The sequence below is a fragment of the Megalopta genalis genome, chromosome 8 (assembly GCF_051020955.1).
Source record: "Megalopta genalis isolate 19385.01 chromosome 8, iyMegGena1_principal, whole genome shotgun sequence".
Classification (NCBI taxonomy): domain Eukaryota; kingdom Metazoa; phylum Arthropoda; class Insecta; order Hymenoptera; family Halictidae; genus Megalopta; species Megalopta genalis.
This window is the reverse complement of record NC_135020.1, coordinates 10,040,905-10,054,750: the sequence shown is the minus strand read 5'-3', so window position 1 is coordinate 10,054,750 and position 13,846 is coordinate 10,040,905. Positions and strand designations below refer to the sequence as shown.

General features: G+C 45.3%; 1 protein-coding gene across 1 annotated transcript in view; it reads right to left on the bottom strand.

Annotated features, from left to right (window-relative positions):
• Dop2R (dopamine D2-like receptor) overlaps positions 1-13,846 on the bottom strand; it is a 435,398-nt gene that overhangs the window by 413,794 nt on the left and 7,758 nt on the right. The window contains 1 exon segment of the mRNA XM_076524254.1: positions 4,208-5,843. Within this exon segment, the coding sequence (XP_076380369.1) occupies positions 4,208-4,960 (753 nt within the window). The 5' untranslated portion in view covers positions 4,961-5,843.

Here is a 13,846-nt window from a genome sequence, read left to right as displayed (position 1 = left end):
TGTGTGTGCGCGCGAGCGCGCGACTCCGGGGTGCAGTCATAAACGTCCCGGAACGGAAGTGGGTCACGCGCTATCTCGGGAATCGCGTCCGTCACTCTCGAAGAATTACTCAAATTGCTTTAATTAACTAATCCTGTTTTCGTTCGGCGCACGTATCCGACACGGGGACTACCGGGTCCCGGTAGTCTCGTCGTTTGCTCGATAACCAACCCCCATGAACAATTGCCAGTCCCCCCTCCCCTGCCCGATGAATCCTGAATGTTCTGCATTCAGGGCTTTCCTGTTCGAGCCGCCTCGGCCGCGTACTTTTAATCGTATCGGCTTCGTAATTGAATTTCCGGATCGGACACGACGCGGAAAAGCGACCAAACAGATAGGCCGAAAAAAAGAAGACAAACGGGAGAAAGCCGAACGGTGGACAGCCGAACAGAGAAAGGGAGAGTCGGAGAAACCGGGCCAGCAAAACTTCGTCGTGCTCGACGAATCCGGGCCAGCGATAAATAAAACTCGGTCTTAAATTAACCATAATTAAACTGTGCCCGGTTTTTTGTCGCCGCCGCCGCCGCCGCCGTCGCGAGTCGCCGAGAAAATAGGAGCTGCCGCGAAGCCGCGAGTAAAATACCAGCTTTTAATTACGCGAATCGCGAATCCCAAAGAAGTTTCTATGTACCTACACAGGATACAGGGTTTCATTAACCGCGGCAAGATAACGGCCGGCAACCGTGCTTTTTATCGGAACAAAAGGCCCGCGATTAACTGCGCGATGTTCCGTTGTGACTGGGAACGAGTGAAACGGCGCGGTTCCACGCTTGTCGAACAGATCACGCTGGCGCGACGGAAGGGACCGAGGAAAGAATACGTTTAGGGAGGTTAACCCTTTTCCTGTGCACGTCTGAGAGACGTGGTGAGAATATCGGGCCGGAAACGATCGTCGCGTATGAGAGACGTGGTCAAAAAGTCGGGGTAGAAATGATTATCACGTCTGAGAGACGTGGTCAAAAGATCGGACTAGGAACGATTATCACGTCTGAGAGACGTGGTGAAAAAGTCGAGCCAGAAATGAACATCACGTCTGAGAGACGTGATCAAAAAATCGGACCAGAAATGATTATCACGTCTGAGAGACGTGGTGAAAAAATTGAGTCAGAAATGATTATCACGTCTGAGAGACTTGGTAAAAAGATAGAGCGGGAATTATTATCACGTGTCAGAGACGTGGTCAAAAATGGGGCCAAAAATGACTATCACGTATAAGAGACGTAGTAAAAAAATCGAGACAGAAACGATGATCACGTCTGAAAGATGTGGTCAAAAAATCAGGCTAGAAATTATCATCACGTCTGAGAGACGTGATAAAAAAATCGGGCCGGAAATGATCATCACGTCAGAGAAGCGTGATAAAAAATCAGGCCAGAAAGAATTATCACGTCTCAGAAACGTGGTCAAAAAATCGGAAACGATTATGGAGAATACAGATGAATCAATCGAATAAACGAATGCGAAGAATATTATCGTTAAAGCGAATAAAATAAAATTTCTATAGACAAGATTTTCAAGTATGTAAATCATTTCGATGAAAAAGAAGTGAAAGCAGGCAGTCGGGCATGCCAATGAACGCTAAAGGAATTGCAGAATGAAACAGATGAAACAGAAGAAAAGAGCGTAGCATCGGTGATTCTCTTTCCCATAAACGGCACTAAAAAATGTTGCGCATCAAAGCGGCTCCGACAACGCGAAAACCTCGAGACAATGTGTTATCGCAGCTCGCGTTGGCATAAATCCAGATACGATAAAACGTGCACGTGATTCAGCGATGCAAAGGCTGCGACTTTACATCGTGCTGGAATGTCAATACATTACTTCGAGCGTTCTCCAACGCAAGAGAATTTTTTCTATTGGGTTGGCAACTAAGTAAGTATCGAATACATGATAATATACGATAAACATTATAGCAACTTGCGCAGATTCAACGAAAATTGTTAAATTTCCTCGCGAAATTTCCGCTTCTCTTCCGCCCTTCGACAAACGTTCAAACAAACAATATTAAATTCAATTCCAAATACAATAATGTCTCCCTTACTGACGCTCAGATTGTCCACTGAAATGGACAATTTGGAGGAGACACGATTGTTCGTACTTTACGGCTCGTTCTTATAATTGTGGACAATTTACAACAATAAAAATAAACCGCAAAGCTCGAACAATCGCATCTCCTCTCCCCAAATTGTCCATTTCTCTGGTCAATCTGGTCGTCAATTAAAGAGACATTACCGTAGAGACTCCACCGATACGAGAAACTATTGGGTTGGCAACTAAGTAATTGCCGATTTGTTCAATGAAATAAAAAATTCTTTTTCACTTGGAACGAAGTTTTAATCTGTAATGTATTTTCCATTTTGTTCGATGACCTTTTGCCATCTCTCTGGCAACTTAAAAATTCCACGCTCGTAGAAAGTCTGATCGTTTTCGGCCAAAAACTGAGTTAAGCGAGACTTTACAGCGTCATCATCGTTAAAAGTTTTACCACGAAGGGTGTTGTCCAGGGATCGAAATAAGTGGTAATCCGATGGCGCGAGATCAGGGCTATACGGTGGGTGTAACATCGATTCCCAACCAATATCCATAAATTTTTGCCGAGTGGACAAAGACGTGTGCGGCCTAGCATTGTCCTGCTGGAAAAAGGCAACTTTACGATTGACCAATTCTGGTCGCTTTTCCTTGACCGCCGCATTCAATTTGTCCAGTTGCTAACATTCACGGATAATAAAAAATAACATAATAATAATAATAATAATTTTATAATGTAACATTTACGGATATCATAAAAATGAGAGTGAGAGACATCTATAACTGAAATCGGCAATTACTTAGTTGCCAACCCAATACTTTCTCATTAGGCCCCGAATGATCTTCGTCGATCGTCGATTCGACTGTCGTAGAGCAATGCAAAAAAAAGTGCCATTGCATTGAAAAAGATATCACGCGTCCACCTACGCGAAAAGCGTGGGTATAAGCAAGTTCTACGCACGCTTCGACGGTTTATAAAAAAGATCTTGGCTTTCTGACATTAATGAAATGTACGAGTGACTCGTTTAAAAATACTGAGTGAAAGAGTAGCAGCGCAACAGAGACTTTTCATTCATGAAGAACTTAACTTGAAACAAAAGGATCTTGGCTTTCCGCGGTTAATTAGACGTACGAGTGACTCGTTTAAAAATACCGCGAGATAGAGAGCACCCCGGCTACAGAGATTTCATTAATGAAGAATTTCACGCGTCATTTGTTGAATAAAGATGGGAACGCTCTGCGAGAAGTTCTTTTCTTTAAAAAAAGGTCAAAAATCGCGGAAGGCCGTGCAACCCACGATTTTACTTTTAGCGTTTTCTTGGAGAAAGGGGGCTAAATATAAGCCTTATTAATATGCGAAGAGGTCAATTATTTGTGCCTATTGTAGCAAACGTTATAACAATTTCCTGCAACAGTTGAACATGAACAATTCTATATTCGAGTCAGACAAAAACCGATTCAAAATCTCAAACAGAAATATCCGACTTTTAATGCCAAAATCTGGAATGTAATCTTTGAATTTTTATCTTTTAATTTGAGCATGTAAGCTTTCAGATCAAATTTATTTCTACTCTTCCATGGAAAAAGATAAACAGAAATAACGACGCGTTGTATACGGAGAACGTGAGCAACTGCAAAATTTCATTTATAATTGCTGTGTTACATTTGGGAAAAAGATGTTCGCTTAAAATTAAAAATCAGCTGTTTTATGATGCAATTGCTTAATATAGTCAACCACGTCTCTATTATTATAATTTATTATTATTTATTTAAATTATAATTCAAAAGATATTATAATTAATGACAATTTAAAAAATTGTGATTATTTATAATCTAAAAAATTATTATTAACGACCATTTAAAATTGTAATTAATGATAATTTAAAAAATTGTTGTTAATGATAATTTCAAAAATTATAATTAATGACAATTTAAAAAATTGTAATTAATTATTATAATTATAATTAAAAAATTGTACTTAATGACAATTTAAAAAATTGTAATTAATGACAACTTAAAAAATTACACTTAATTATAATTTCAGAAATTATGATCACCGATAATGAGATTCTAATTAACGACGCTTAAATTTATAACTCTGCTATCGGCGCATGCAGGAGAACAGCATTGCCAGACTCACCAGAAAGTACACAGCGAACGGCATGACGAGCACGGCGACGAGCAAATCGGCGACAGCCAGGCTGACGATGAAGTAATTGGTGACGGTCTGCAGGGCCCTCTCGCGCACCACCGCGAGTATGACGAGCACGTTACCGAACAGCGTTAAACATGGCACGATCACCAGGATCAGGGCCCACCAGCTATTTGCGTCCGTTTTCTCGTCGTCGGCGGACCCGCACTCGCCGACCGTGACGACACCGGCCGCGGTCCCCGCGACGATCGACGACGTGCAGTTCACGGTCCCGTTCAGGCTCAGGTTGCCACTTCCGGCGTAGTAGGTCAGGTTCACGAATTCGTTCAGCTGATTGAAGTAGCCGTTCAGGTCCTCGAAGTCGAACAGACCGGTGTAGTTGTCGGTGTCGACGGTCGTCGACGAGTATCCGGTGGACGACGACGACGACGACGACGACGAAGAGGACGACGACGTGGACGACGCCGACGACGAAGAGGACGAGGACGGGGACAAGGACGACGACGACGAGCCGGTGAACCACGAGTCGCTGAACGTCGAGCCGATCGTCGTCGTGTCGTTGTACCAGGCCAGCTCGACGCCGCTGCTCGGACCGTCGCCGTCGTTTCTCGAGAGGATACCCTCGTCGTCGTTCAGGATGGTCACGTCCGCGTTGAATAGTTCGTCCGGATGCCGCGGATCCTCCGACGACAAGTTCCTCGCGATGGATCCGAGCAGGGACCCGTTCCCCCTCGCCTCCATCTCGATCTACTTCGGTTCCCGCGCGACTGGAGGCCAATTACGAGATCTTCAAGCGGCCTGGCTGCAGATTCGTTTCCGCGACTCTATCGGACATCTTGCGGCTCTTATCTTCTACTTCCGTATTGCTCTTTGCGGCTTTGTATTCGTCTATCCGTTTACCTACTTTTCTCTGTGACGCGCGCGCTTTAAAGCGCTTCCTTTAAAGCGCTTCCTTTAAAGAGCTCTTTTTAAAGCGCTCTGTTAGTCAAGCGCTCGCTTTAAAGCGCTCTGTTTGTTTGCGCTCGCTTTAAAGCGCTCTGTTAGTCAAGCGCTCTGTCTCTCGCGCTCTGTCTTTCGCGCTCTGTCCCTCGCGCACTCTGTCTCACGCGCGCTCTGTCTCTCGCGCTCTATCCCTCGCGCGCTCTGTCTCACGCGCGCTCTGTCTCACGCGCACTCCGTCTCACGCGCACTCCGTCTCACGTGCACTCCCCCTCTCTCGCGCTCTGTCTTTCGCGCGCTCCCCCCCTCTCGCGCTCTGTTCCTCGCGCGCTCTGTCTCTCGAACGCTCTGTCCCTTGCGCGCTCTGTCACTCGAGCGCTCTGTCTCTCGCGCTCTGTCTCTCGGGCGCTCTGTCTCTCGAGCGCTCTGTCCCTCGCGCGCTGTCTCTCTCGCGCGCTCTGTCTTTCACCCGCTCTGTCTTTCGCGCGCTCTCACTCTCGTCCTCTCTCTCTCCCTTCCTCCGTCTCTCCGTTAGCGGCGCTCACCACGACAAGGCTCTCTCCTCAATCCTCTGTGCACGCAAGAAACGAGGTGCCGCCTCCTGTCCTGTCCGCCCTCCTGCCGATCGCGCCGACCGCCACCCCTGGCTTAAACGCGTATCATTGAAATCCCCCGCCGAGAATCTCTGTAATAGGAAAAAGGTTCGTGGTCAATGCGATTGCTTCTCTATCCTATAAACCCCTGCGTATTTCTACGAGCCGCGGGACTAACCGCACATTGCGAAACGGTGGCGCGGACGCCGACCATCTCCTTGTGCCCGAACCCCTTCGCTATGAGAATATTTTCATATCGGGGATGAAAATATTTTTCTAAATTGTATTTCTATTTAATTTCAATTTTAATCTTTTTCTAACTAATTTCTAAACTGTGATATTTAGCGTGAAACCAACGTGTACGATATTTGGAGGAAATTGGGCAACGACGCGCGTTGGCGGTTAATTTGGGGTTTTTAATTTCGTGGTTTCATTTCATCTTCAAACATAATTTGTATTTCGTTGTTTTAGAAATGCTGTACATTTTTGGTAATTAACGCTCGGATTCTGCACAAAAATGGACAAAAATTAGGGAAGAGGTGCTACGATTAATCGAGCCTTGCGCCTCCTTTTTTTATAATTAACGATTGTCGACGCTATGAAAATACTGTAAATTTTTGGTAATTGACGCTCGGATTCTGCACAAAAATGGACCAAAATTTGGGAAGAGGAGATACGATTAATCGAGCCTTGCGCCTCAGTTTTTATAATTAACGACTGTCAACGCTGTGAAAACGAGTGATAATCGTATCGCTCGATGAATCGTATCTCCTGTCCCCGAAATTGTCCATTTTCGTGTACAATCCGAGGGTCAATTAGAGAGAATCTACCGTAACATTCCGGCCGTGTTCCTTTCGGTTTCACCGTCGGAAATAGAATTTCCACGCGGCGGCACGACGCGTTCGATTCCGCAGGTTGCTCTCGATAAATGTGCGGAAGGCCGGCGGCGCGTTTCGATGACACATAAGCATGGAGATTATGGTACTGGACTGCTAACAGGATGTTTGAGCGGAGCCGTGCCTCCTTTGTGCATTCGTGCGTGTACGAACGACAGGGACGGGACACGCGAATGGATCATTCGAACAACCGAATATCTAGTGAAAGGAGTTATTATACGGAATCGAGAATCGTTGGCGGCGCGTTACGTTCGACCAGCAAATATTTGACACGATCCGGTTCGTGGTTCGTACGGTTTGCAAAAGGTGGATCGACGACGATGGTCGAATGGCGTCGCGAAACCGAACAAAAGAATGTAAAATGTTCGGCAAATTGCGGACTAGCAATACGCGATTTAGATTTCAATGCGCACAATTTCGCCTAATGCGGACGAAATTAATTTTTGGGACGCGATCGATTTTCGAGTAATATTCGCAGCTGGTTGGATGTTATATACTCAATATAATCTCTCTCTCTCTCTCTTTCTCTCTCTCTCTTACTCGCGCGCTTTCTTTAAAGCGCTTTTTTACTCGCGCGCGCTCTTTAAAGCGCTCTCTTTAAAGCGCTCTATTACTCGCGCACTCTTTTTAAAGCGCTCTCTTACTCGCGCGCTCTCTTTAAAGCGCTCTATTACTCGCGCGCTCTCTTTAAAGCGCACTATTACTCGCGCGCTCTCTTTAAAGCGCTAAATAGATTTAATAGTTAAGTAATTTAATATATATATATATAGATATATAGATATAGATATATAAATATAATCTCTCTCTCTCTCTCTCTCTCTCTCTCTCTCTCTCTCTCTCTCTCTACATGTATATATTATATATGTATGTATGTATGTATATGTGTATATATATATATATATATGTGTATACATATATCTATATGTATACGTACACATATATAGATTATATTGAGCGTTCATTGCGAACAGAGATCGAAGGACCGAGACAGACAGAATGACCTCTTCGTCATCGAGTCGAGACTATCGAGCCGGATTAATCTGGAACACTAGATTATTCATTAAAGTGTCGCGTGCTTTAGAGCGAACGCAAACCACGAAACACCCGGTGTGATCGAGCCTGTTCAGGAGCTGAATCCGGGGATCCATGAATCACGGAAACGAATGTCGTCGGGCAATCTCAGAATTAAAAGAAAAGCCACGGGCGCTGTAACCCGGCCCGGTTTAGAAGTTCTGGCTTTCGGTGTCCTCGCAGTAATAGGTTCGGATACACGCGAACTGGTGGGGTGGATTGACAGATGGACAAGCATTACCGTCTTTCTCTTCGCCTTTCGGCGCAGACACGCCACCATAGACGAGAGAGAGAGAGAGAGAGAAAAGGAGAAAGAGAGAGAAAGGGAGGGCGAGAAAAAAGAGAAAAAGAGAGAGGAAGGGAGCGGCAGAAAAAAGGGAGAAAGAGAGAAAAATGGAGGGAGAGAAAAAAGAGAGAGAAAGGGAGCGGGAGAAAAAAGAGAGAAAGGGAAAGGGAGAGAGCGGAAGAGAAAAAAGCGAGGAAGAGAGAGAAAGGGAGCGGGAGAAAAAAGAGAGAAAGGGAAAGGGAGAGGGAGGGAGAGAAAAAAGAGAGAAAGAGAGAAAAATTGAGGGAGAGAAAAAAGAGAGAAAGAGAGAAAAATTGAGGGAGAGAAAAAAGAGAGAAAGAGAGAAAAATTGAGAGAGAGAAAAAAAGAGAGAAAGAGAGAAAAATTGAGGGAGAGAAAAAAAGAGAGAAGAAGAGAAAAATTGAGGGAGAGAAAAAAGAGAGAAAGGGAGGATAGGAGAGATCTCAGGACTGTCGGAACGCGGCATGACGCGCGTAGGGACCCTCTTAAGGGCAGAAATCATCTCCCTTTATCCCTCGGGATCATCCGTCCCTGCCGATTCCCCTGTTCTACATACACTTAGCCGGCCGGCTCAAGTGTATCATGGGCCGCTATCTTTCAAACTATAAATTTCTCGGCGGCAAGGTGTCGCCGGCTGCGAATTTCGCGGGATATATGAGCGTAATGGCACTCAAAAGCGTTAGGAAAATGAGGTAAAACGAGAGCCAACCGAGTACGCCACTTTTAAACTTTCAAGCACCTTGACACCAGGGAGAGACCGGTATATGCGTTATATACCCGGTGGCCCCGAGGATTTTCAGGCGATATTTCAGACGGCGGAGAAACCGTGCCGGACCACGCGGAATCCGCTCGCGAGCGGCTGCCACGGCCGCTGAATATTCGCCGTGAACGATTTTGCTCGCGTATTCAAAGCGATTCCGGTTCACCGCTGAGAGAGCTGGCCGACAGATACCGGCGAAATCTTGGAATATTTTTAAACAGAACCGCGCAGAAACGAAGCTTCCAGATGTTCCGCGAACTGATTTACACGAAAGTTTACTTTACGTGCCGAGCGTAATCATTTTTCTTCTTCTCTCGCCGCCCATTCTCGCCGATTTTATCGTGGGAACGTTTCTCGCGTATCTTTGCTGCCGATTCGAAAGAAAAGTTCTCCTCGAACCGTTGTATTTTTCAATTAACGCATCGTTCGGCCGAGAACGAAGTTCGTGCTCGCTATTTTTAGTTTCCAGTTCGCGCGAGTCGGTTGAACCGATCGAAGAAACGATCGAAAATTGTTAGAACGATATTATCGTATTTCTATCTGAGAAGAGAAAAGGATTCGTGTGGTAACGCCGAGTCTGCCGAGGTCTAAAAGCGACTGAGAATTTCGAGATAGAATTTATTCAAATTTTTCGGAACTTTTGTAATAGTTTCTGCTCGAATCGAAAAATGTATTCAACGATTTTTAAAAGATGACGTAACTTTAACTTTATTACTTCAATTATTATGAAATGAAAAATCGATCATTTGTCCGGCGTGGTAGGTATAGGATAAGTATATAATATATTAATAATAATATTATATAATAATATAATAATATAATAATATAATATATTATATAGTAATATAATAATATAATATATTATATAGTAATATAATAATATATATATATATATATATATATATATATTACTGCGGACGTCGCAAATACTGTAGTATTTTATAAAAGTAATGAAATCTAACATATTTTATAGTGTGTAATCTTCTAAAAATGAATCTCATAATTGTGTACAACCGTAAGTGCAAACGTTCTCGAGACTAATGTTATCGTGCTTCTCCTGGAACAAGGTAGACCAACGCCGGGAATTATTTATAATTTGAAAATTCGCACGTTGCCTAAACTTTTTCATTCCGCAGGCACAGCGATCGTCGAATAAATTGGAAGCTTGCTTTAGCGATCAACCGTGACGCAAACGTCCTCGAGACTAATGTTATCGCGCTTGTCCTGGAACAAGCTTGACTAACGCCGGGAATTATTTAGAATTTGAACGCAAGGCTTCTGTCGGCCTGCTTAGCGACAGGGCGCGGAACAGCTTCAGCCGTCAACATTCCGGAGCGTCCTCTACAGAATGCGTTCACGAGAACCGATGCTAGTCGCTGATAAATAGCCCGTAGCTGGCGTCGCATCGCGCGGGCGACTCGTAAAATACGGGTCGCATTACGCAATAATGAACGGTGCTCAATTTTGACAGCGTAACTGATGCAATATTTACGTGTGGAAGACGTCGCCGGAGAACCGGAAGAGCTCCGCGGACAGGAAACGAGACGTAGCGCCGCTCTCCGCGTCCGCTTCTCCCCTCGGCCCCCGTTGATCCCCTTTTTAAAATCGTCCCGGTTCCCGGGCTTTTTAGCATCTTTCCCCGGCTTCTCGGCGCGCGTCCTGTTCCCGTCGTGCTCTCCTCCGGCTCGTCTAAGAGATATCCTCCGCGTGAAAACGACTGCCACTCCGCGCGATCGCGTCAAATGTCAACTCGCTTCGAGCGGGAAAATCTTCTATCGTGTTCTCGCTCGAGATACAGGGTGTCCCAAAGATGTCTCGCAATCCGGAAATAGCGGGTTCCTCGGATCGTTCGAAGCAACTTCTTCCTTTACAAAAATGTTCTCCGAGGCACCGTTAACGAGTTATCAACGAAAAACAGCGACCAATAAGGATCGAGTACGGCTGACGCGAGGCGGCCCAGCCAACCAGCGCGCGAAGCCCGGTCCCGCTCACTGGCTCGGTCGCCTCGCGCCAGCCGAGCTCGCCTCTCATTGGTCACGGTTTTTCGTTGATAACTCGTTAACGGTGCCTCGGAGAACATTTTTGTAAAGGGAAAAGTTGCTTCGAACGACCCGAGGAACCCGCCACTTTCGGATTGCGAGACATTTTTGGGACGCCCTGTATTTCCGAAAATGTAACGCGCGACGCGCCTCCCTGCCCTGCCGGAAATTTATATCTGTCTGTGCGTCTGCCTTATTAACGGCCGATATGTCAGCCTCACGCGCGAGGAGGAAATGTACGCGATCATCCTGCCGGATTATAGTAATATCGGAATATAATAAACAGGGTCCGCGTAAATTAGCCCCGTGTGGAATACAGTTTTAAATTTTTAGATTAACGGCGACCGCGAGTAATCCTCGAGTTCTTCCAGGCCACCCCGTAGTTGAATACGCGAGACGGAGCTTCGCGAATTTATCTCTTTTCGCTGTCAATTGTGATAACCGTTATTTATTGCTTAATGCCGGCGTTCCGTTTCCTTATTAATCGCCGTCGACTTTCGAAAGTTACGGCCGTTAAAACGGCTGAGCGGCGGACGCGAGCGTGGATTTGTTATTTTCAACGATTAAATGGCGAGCACCGTGAGCGCCGTCCTCTCTCTCTCTCTCTCTCTCTCTCTCTCTCTCGTCGCGAATTAATTATTAATCCATCGATTTCACGGGAATCCCGGGCGACCGTTGTTGTATTTTTCAATCTCGGATCGGATTTTACGATGCTTATAATTAATCGGCTCGGAATGAAAGCGGGGCCGCCCTTCGTCCCTTCGCGGGGCATTCTTCGGCGAGTCCCGCGAGCGGCACACGCCAATGTCTGAATATGAAAATATGCAAAGTAACGCCGTTACAATGCCGTGGGGGAAGAATGTAGCGTTGAAATTTCGTTCCCGAACGAGACTGGTCTGTTATTTTCCCGCCCCGTGAAAACGAGCCGCGTGCTTCCGCGCCCTCTTTTTCTGTCATTCCTCGCGTCGCGCATGCCATTACATGCATTATTCCCCGCACGTATGCTAGCCAGAAGGACGCGCGGGGGTCCTGGCGTTACACCCCCCATCCCCAGAGGAGGGGGAGAGTAAGTTCGCCTTTATTTTTGCTAAAAGGGAGACCGCACGCGGGGACTAATGTACTGTAAATTTTCCATCAGTCACCGCGTCGGTTTTGCGCGGCCCTCGCGCGTTCCGGTGACGTTTTCTGTGGGACCGGATTAAAATCTCGCGGCCGACGACAGCGGTAAATATTTCGGTATGCGATAGCGCCGACAGTCACGCGCAACCCTGTCAAAAAGCTTCACGCACGAAATGTTTGTTCAACTACCCGGAACGAGATTAATTCGTCCCGTCCGGTTTTTACTTGCCTTGCGGAACCGGCCTGTTGTCGACTCTCTGTTGCCGCTCTCTCTCTCTCTCTCTCTCTTGTTTTTTTTTGGTTTTGTTTTTTACCCCTCGCGGTACAGTGAGTACAGTCCGTCGACTTCCCATCGCGGGTGTACACGCGAAACGCCGTTCGGTTAACGAAGATAGCATAGGGATTGCTGCACGTTGACACGTTAAACGACCGTGGATTCGGTGAAATTTTCGGAAATCGGTGCAACCGATTTGCGGGAACAATGAACGCCCGATGGGATTTATTACGCTACGATGGCTGCGATGGCTTCGGTTTCGACCAGCGTTCGCGTCCTTGCGTAGCACGAGCTCGATCTTCTTGTTTTCAAATTAACGGAACGGATGGAAATTGACCTGATATGGAGGCAAATAATTTATATACAATTTATATATATTTAATTATACTTATATAATATAATTATAATATACATAGTATAATTATATACTATATATACTATACAAATATGTTATTACTTACTATATATATATATATTTTTTATTATACTATATATATATATATATAGTAAGTAATAAATATACTTTTCAAATATATATATATACATATATATATATTTGAAAAATTTATGCAACACTGTAACTAAATATATATATATAATTATAATTAATATATATATATAGTATAAATTATATATTAATTATAATTATATATATATATTTAGTTACAGTGTTGCATAAATTTTTCAAATATTAACGACGACTTGTTTCAAGTTGCGCGGAGCCGACGGCCGCCGCGGCCGCCATAATCCAGTTGCGGATTAAAATTGAATTAAACGCTTATTATTATTATTATTATTTGTATATTTCAGGCCGACTGGTTCACCGAACAGCGAGCAAAGAAATATTTGTGCGAATTAAAATCGGATGGAACAACGAGAACAATGTAAAACAGGCGCGTTTTCCAACGGTTTTATTCGAGCAACGAAAATGTTATAACGGAGATTTAAACAATGCATATAAATAAATAATAAAAATAACGCGTGTCGAACATTTCATCGTTTCAAACCAATTTACAACTTCCAGATCGTGCAGGAAACTTGCCGTACCGCTAAATGAACAGCTCAAATTGTGAACAATTAAGTTGCAAACGAAATACCAAAAGGAAGGACGCTGGTAAAAATCAGCGATTCTAGATTTTCATCGAGCAACGACAACTCCGTAACGCCAGAAATTCGCAGTTCTCAGCCATCGTGGGAAGCTGCGAGCGCGCCGCCGTAATTTTCAAAGACCGGAGCGTTTCCGGAGCGCGCGCGCGATCCGAAAGCTCCGGGAACGCGGGTCGAAATATTAAAACACGCGAGGGAACTGGCGAAACACGGCTGACAAATCAGCGAGAAGGTAAATCCTTGACGCGCGGATTCCTCGAAATTTCCGCGCCTCGCAAAAATACGCCGCTGGCTGGGGTGCGGAATGCATTGCGAGGAGCGACGAGGAGCAAACAAACGCAATAAGGCTGCATACAAGCCGGAATTATTACGTCGCGAGGCGAGGCGAAGCTCGCGCGCGCCGCGAGGACGACTCGCGGAACGCTCCGCCCCTCGCGCCGCGTTGTAAAAGTTAATCTCGAAGGATCGCGTAATTCGCGCGAACAGCCTCGCGCAAATAACGCAATCCTCGGCGAGGATTTC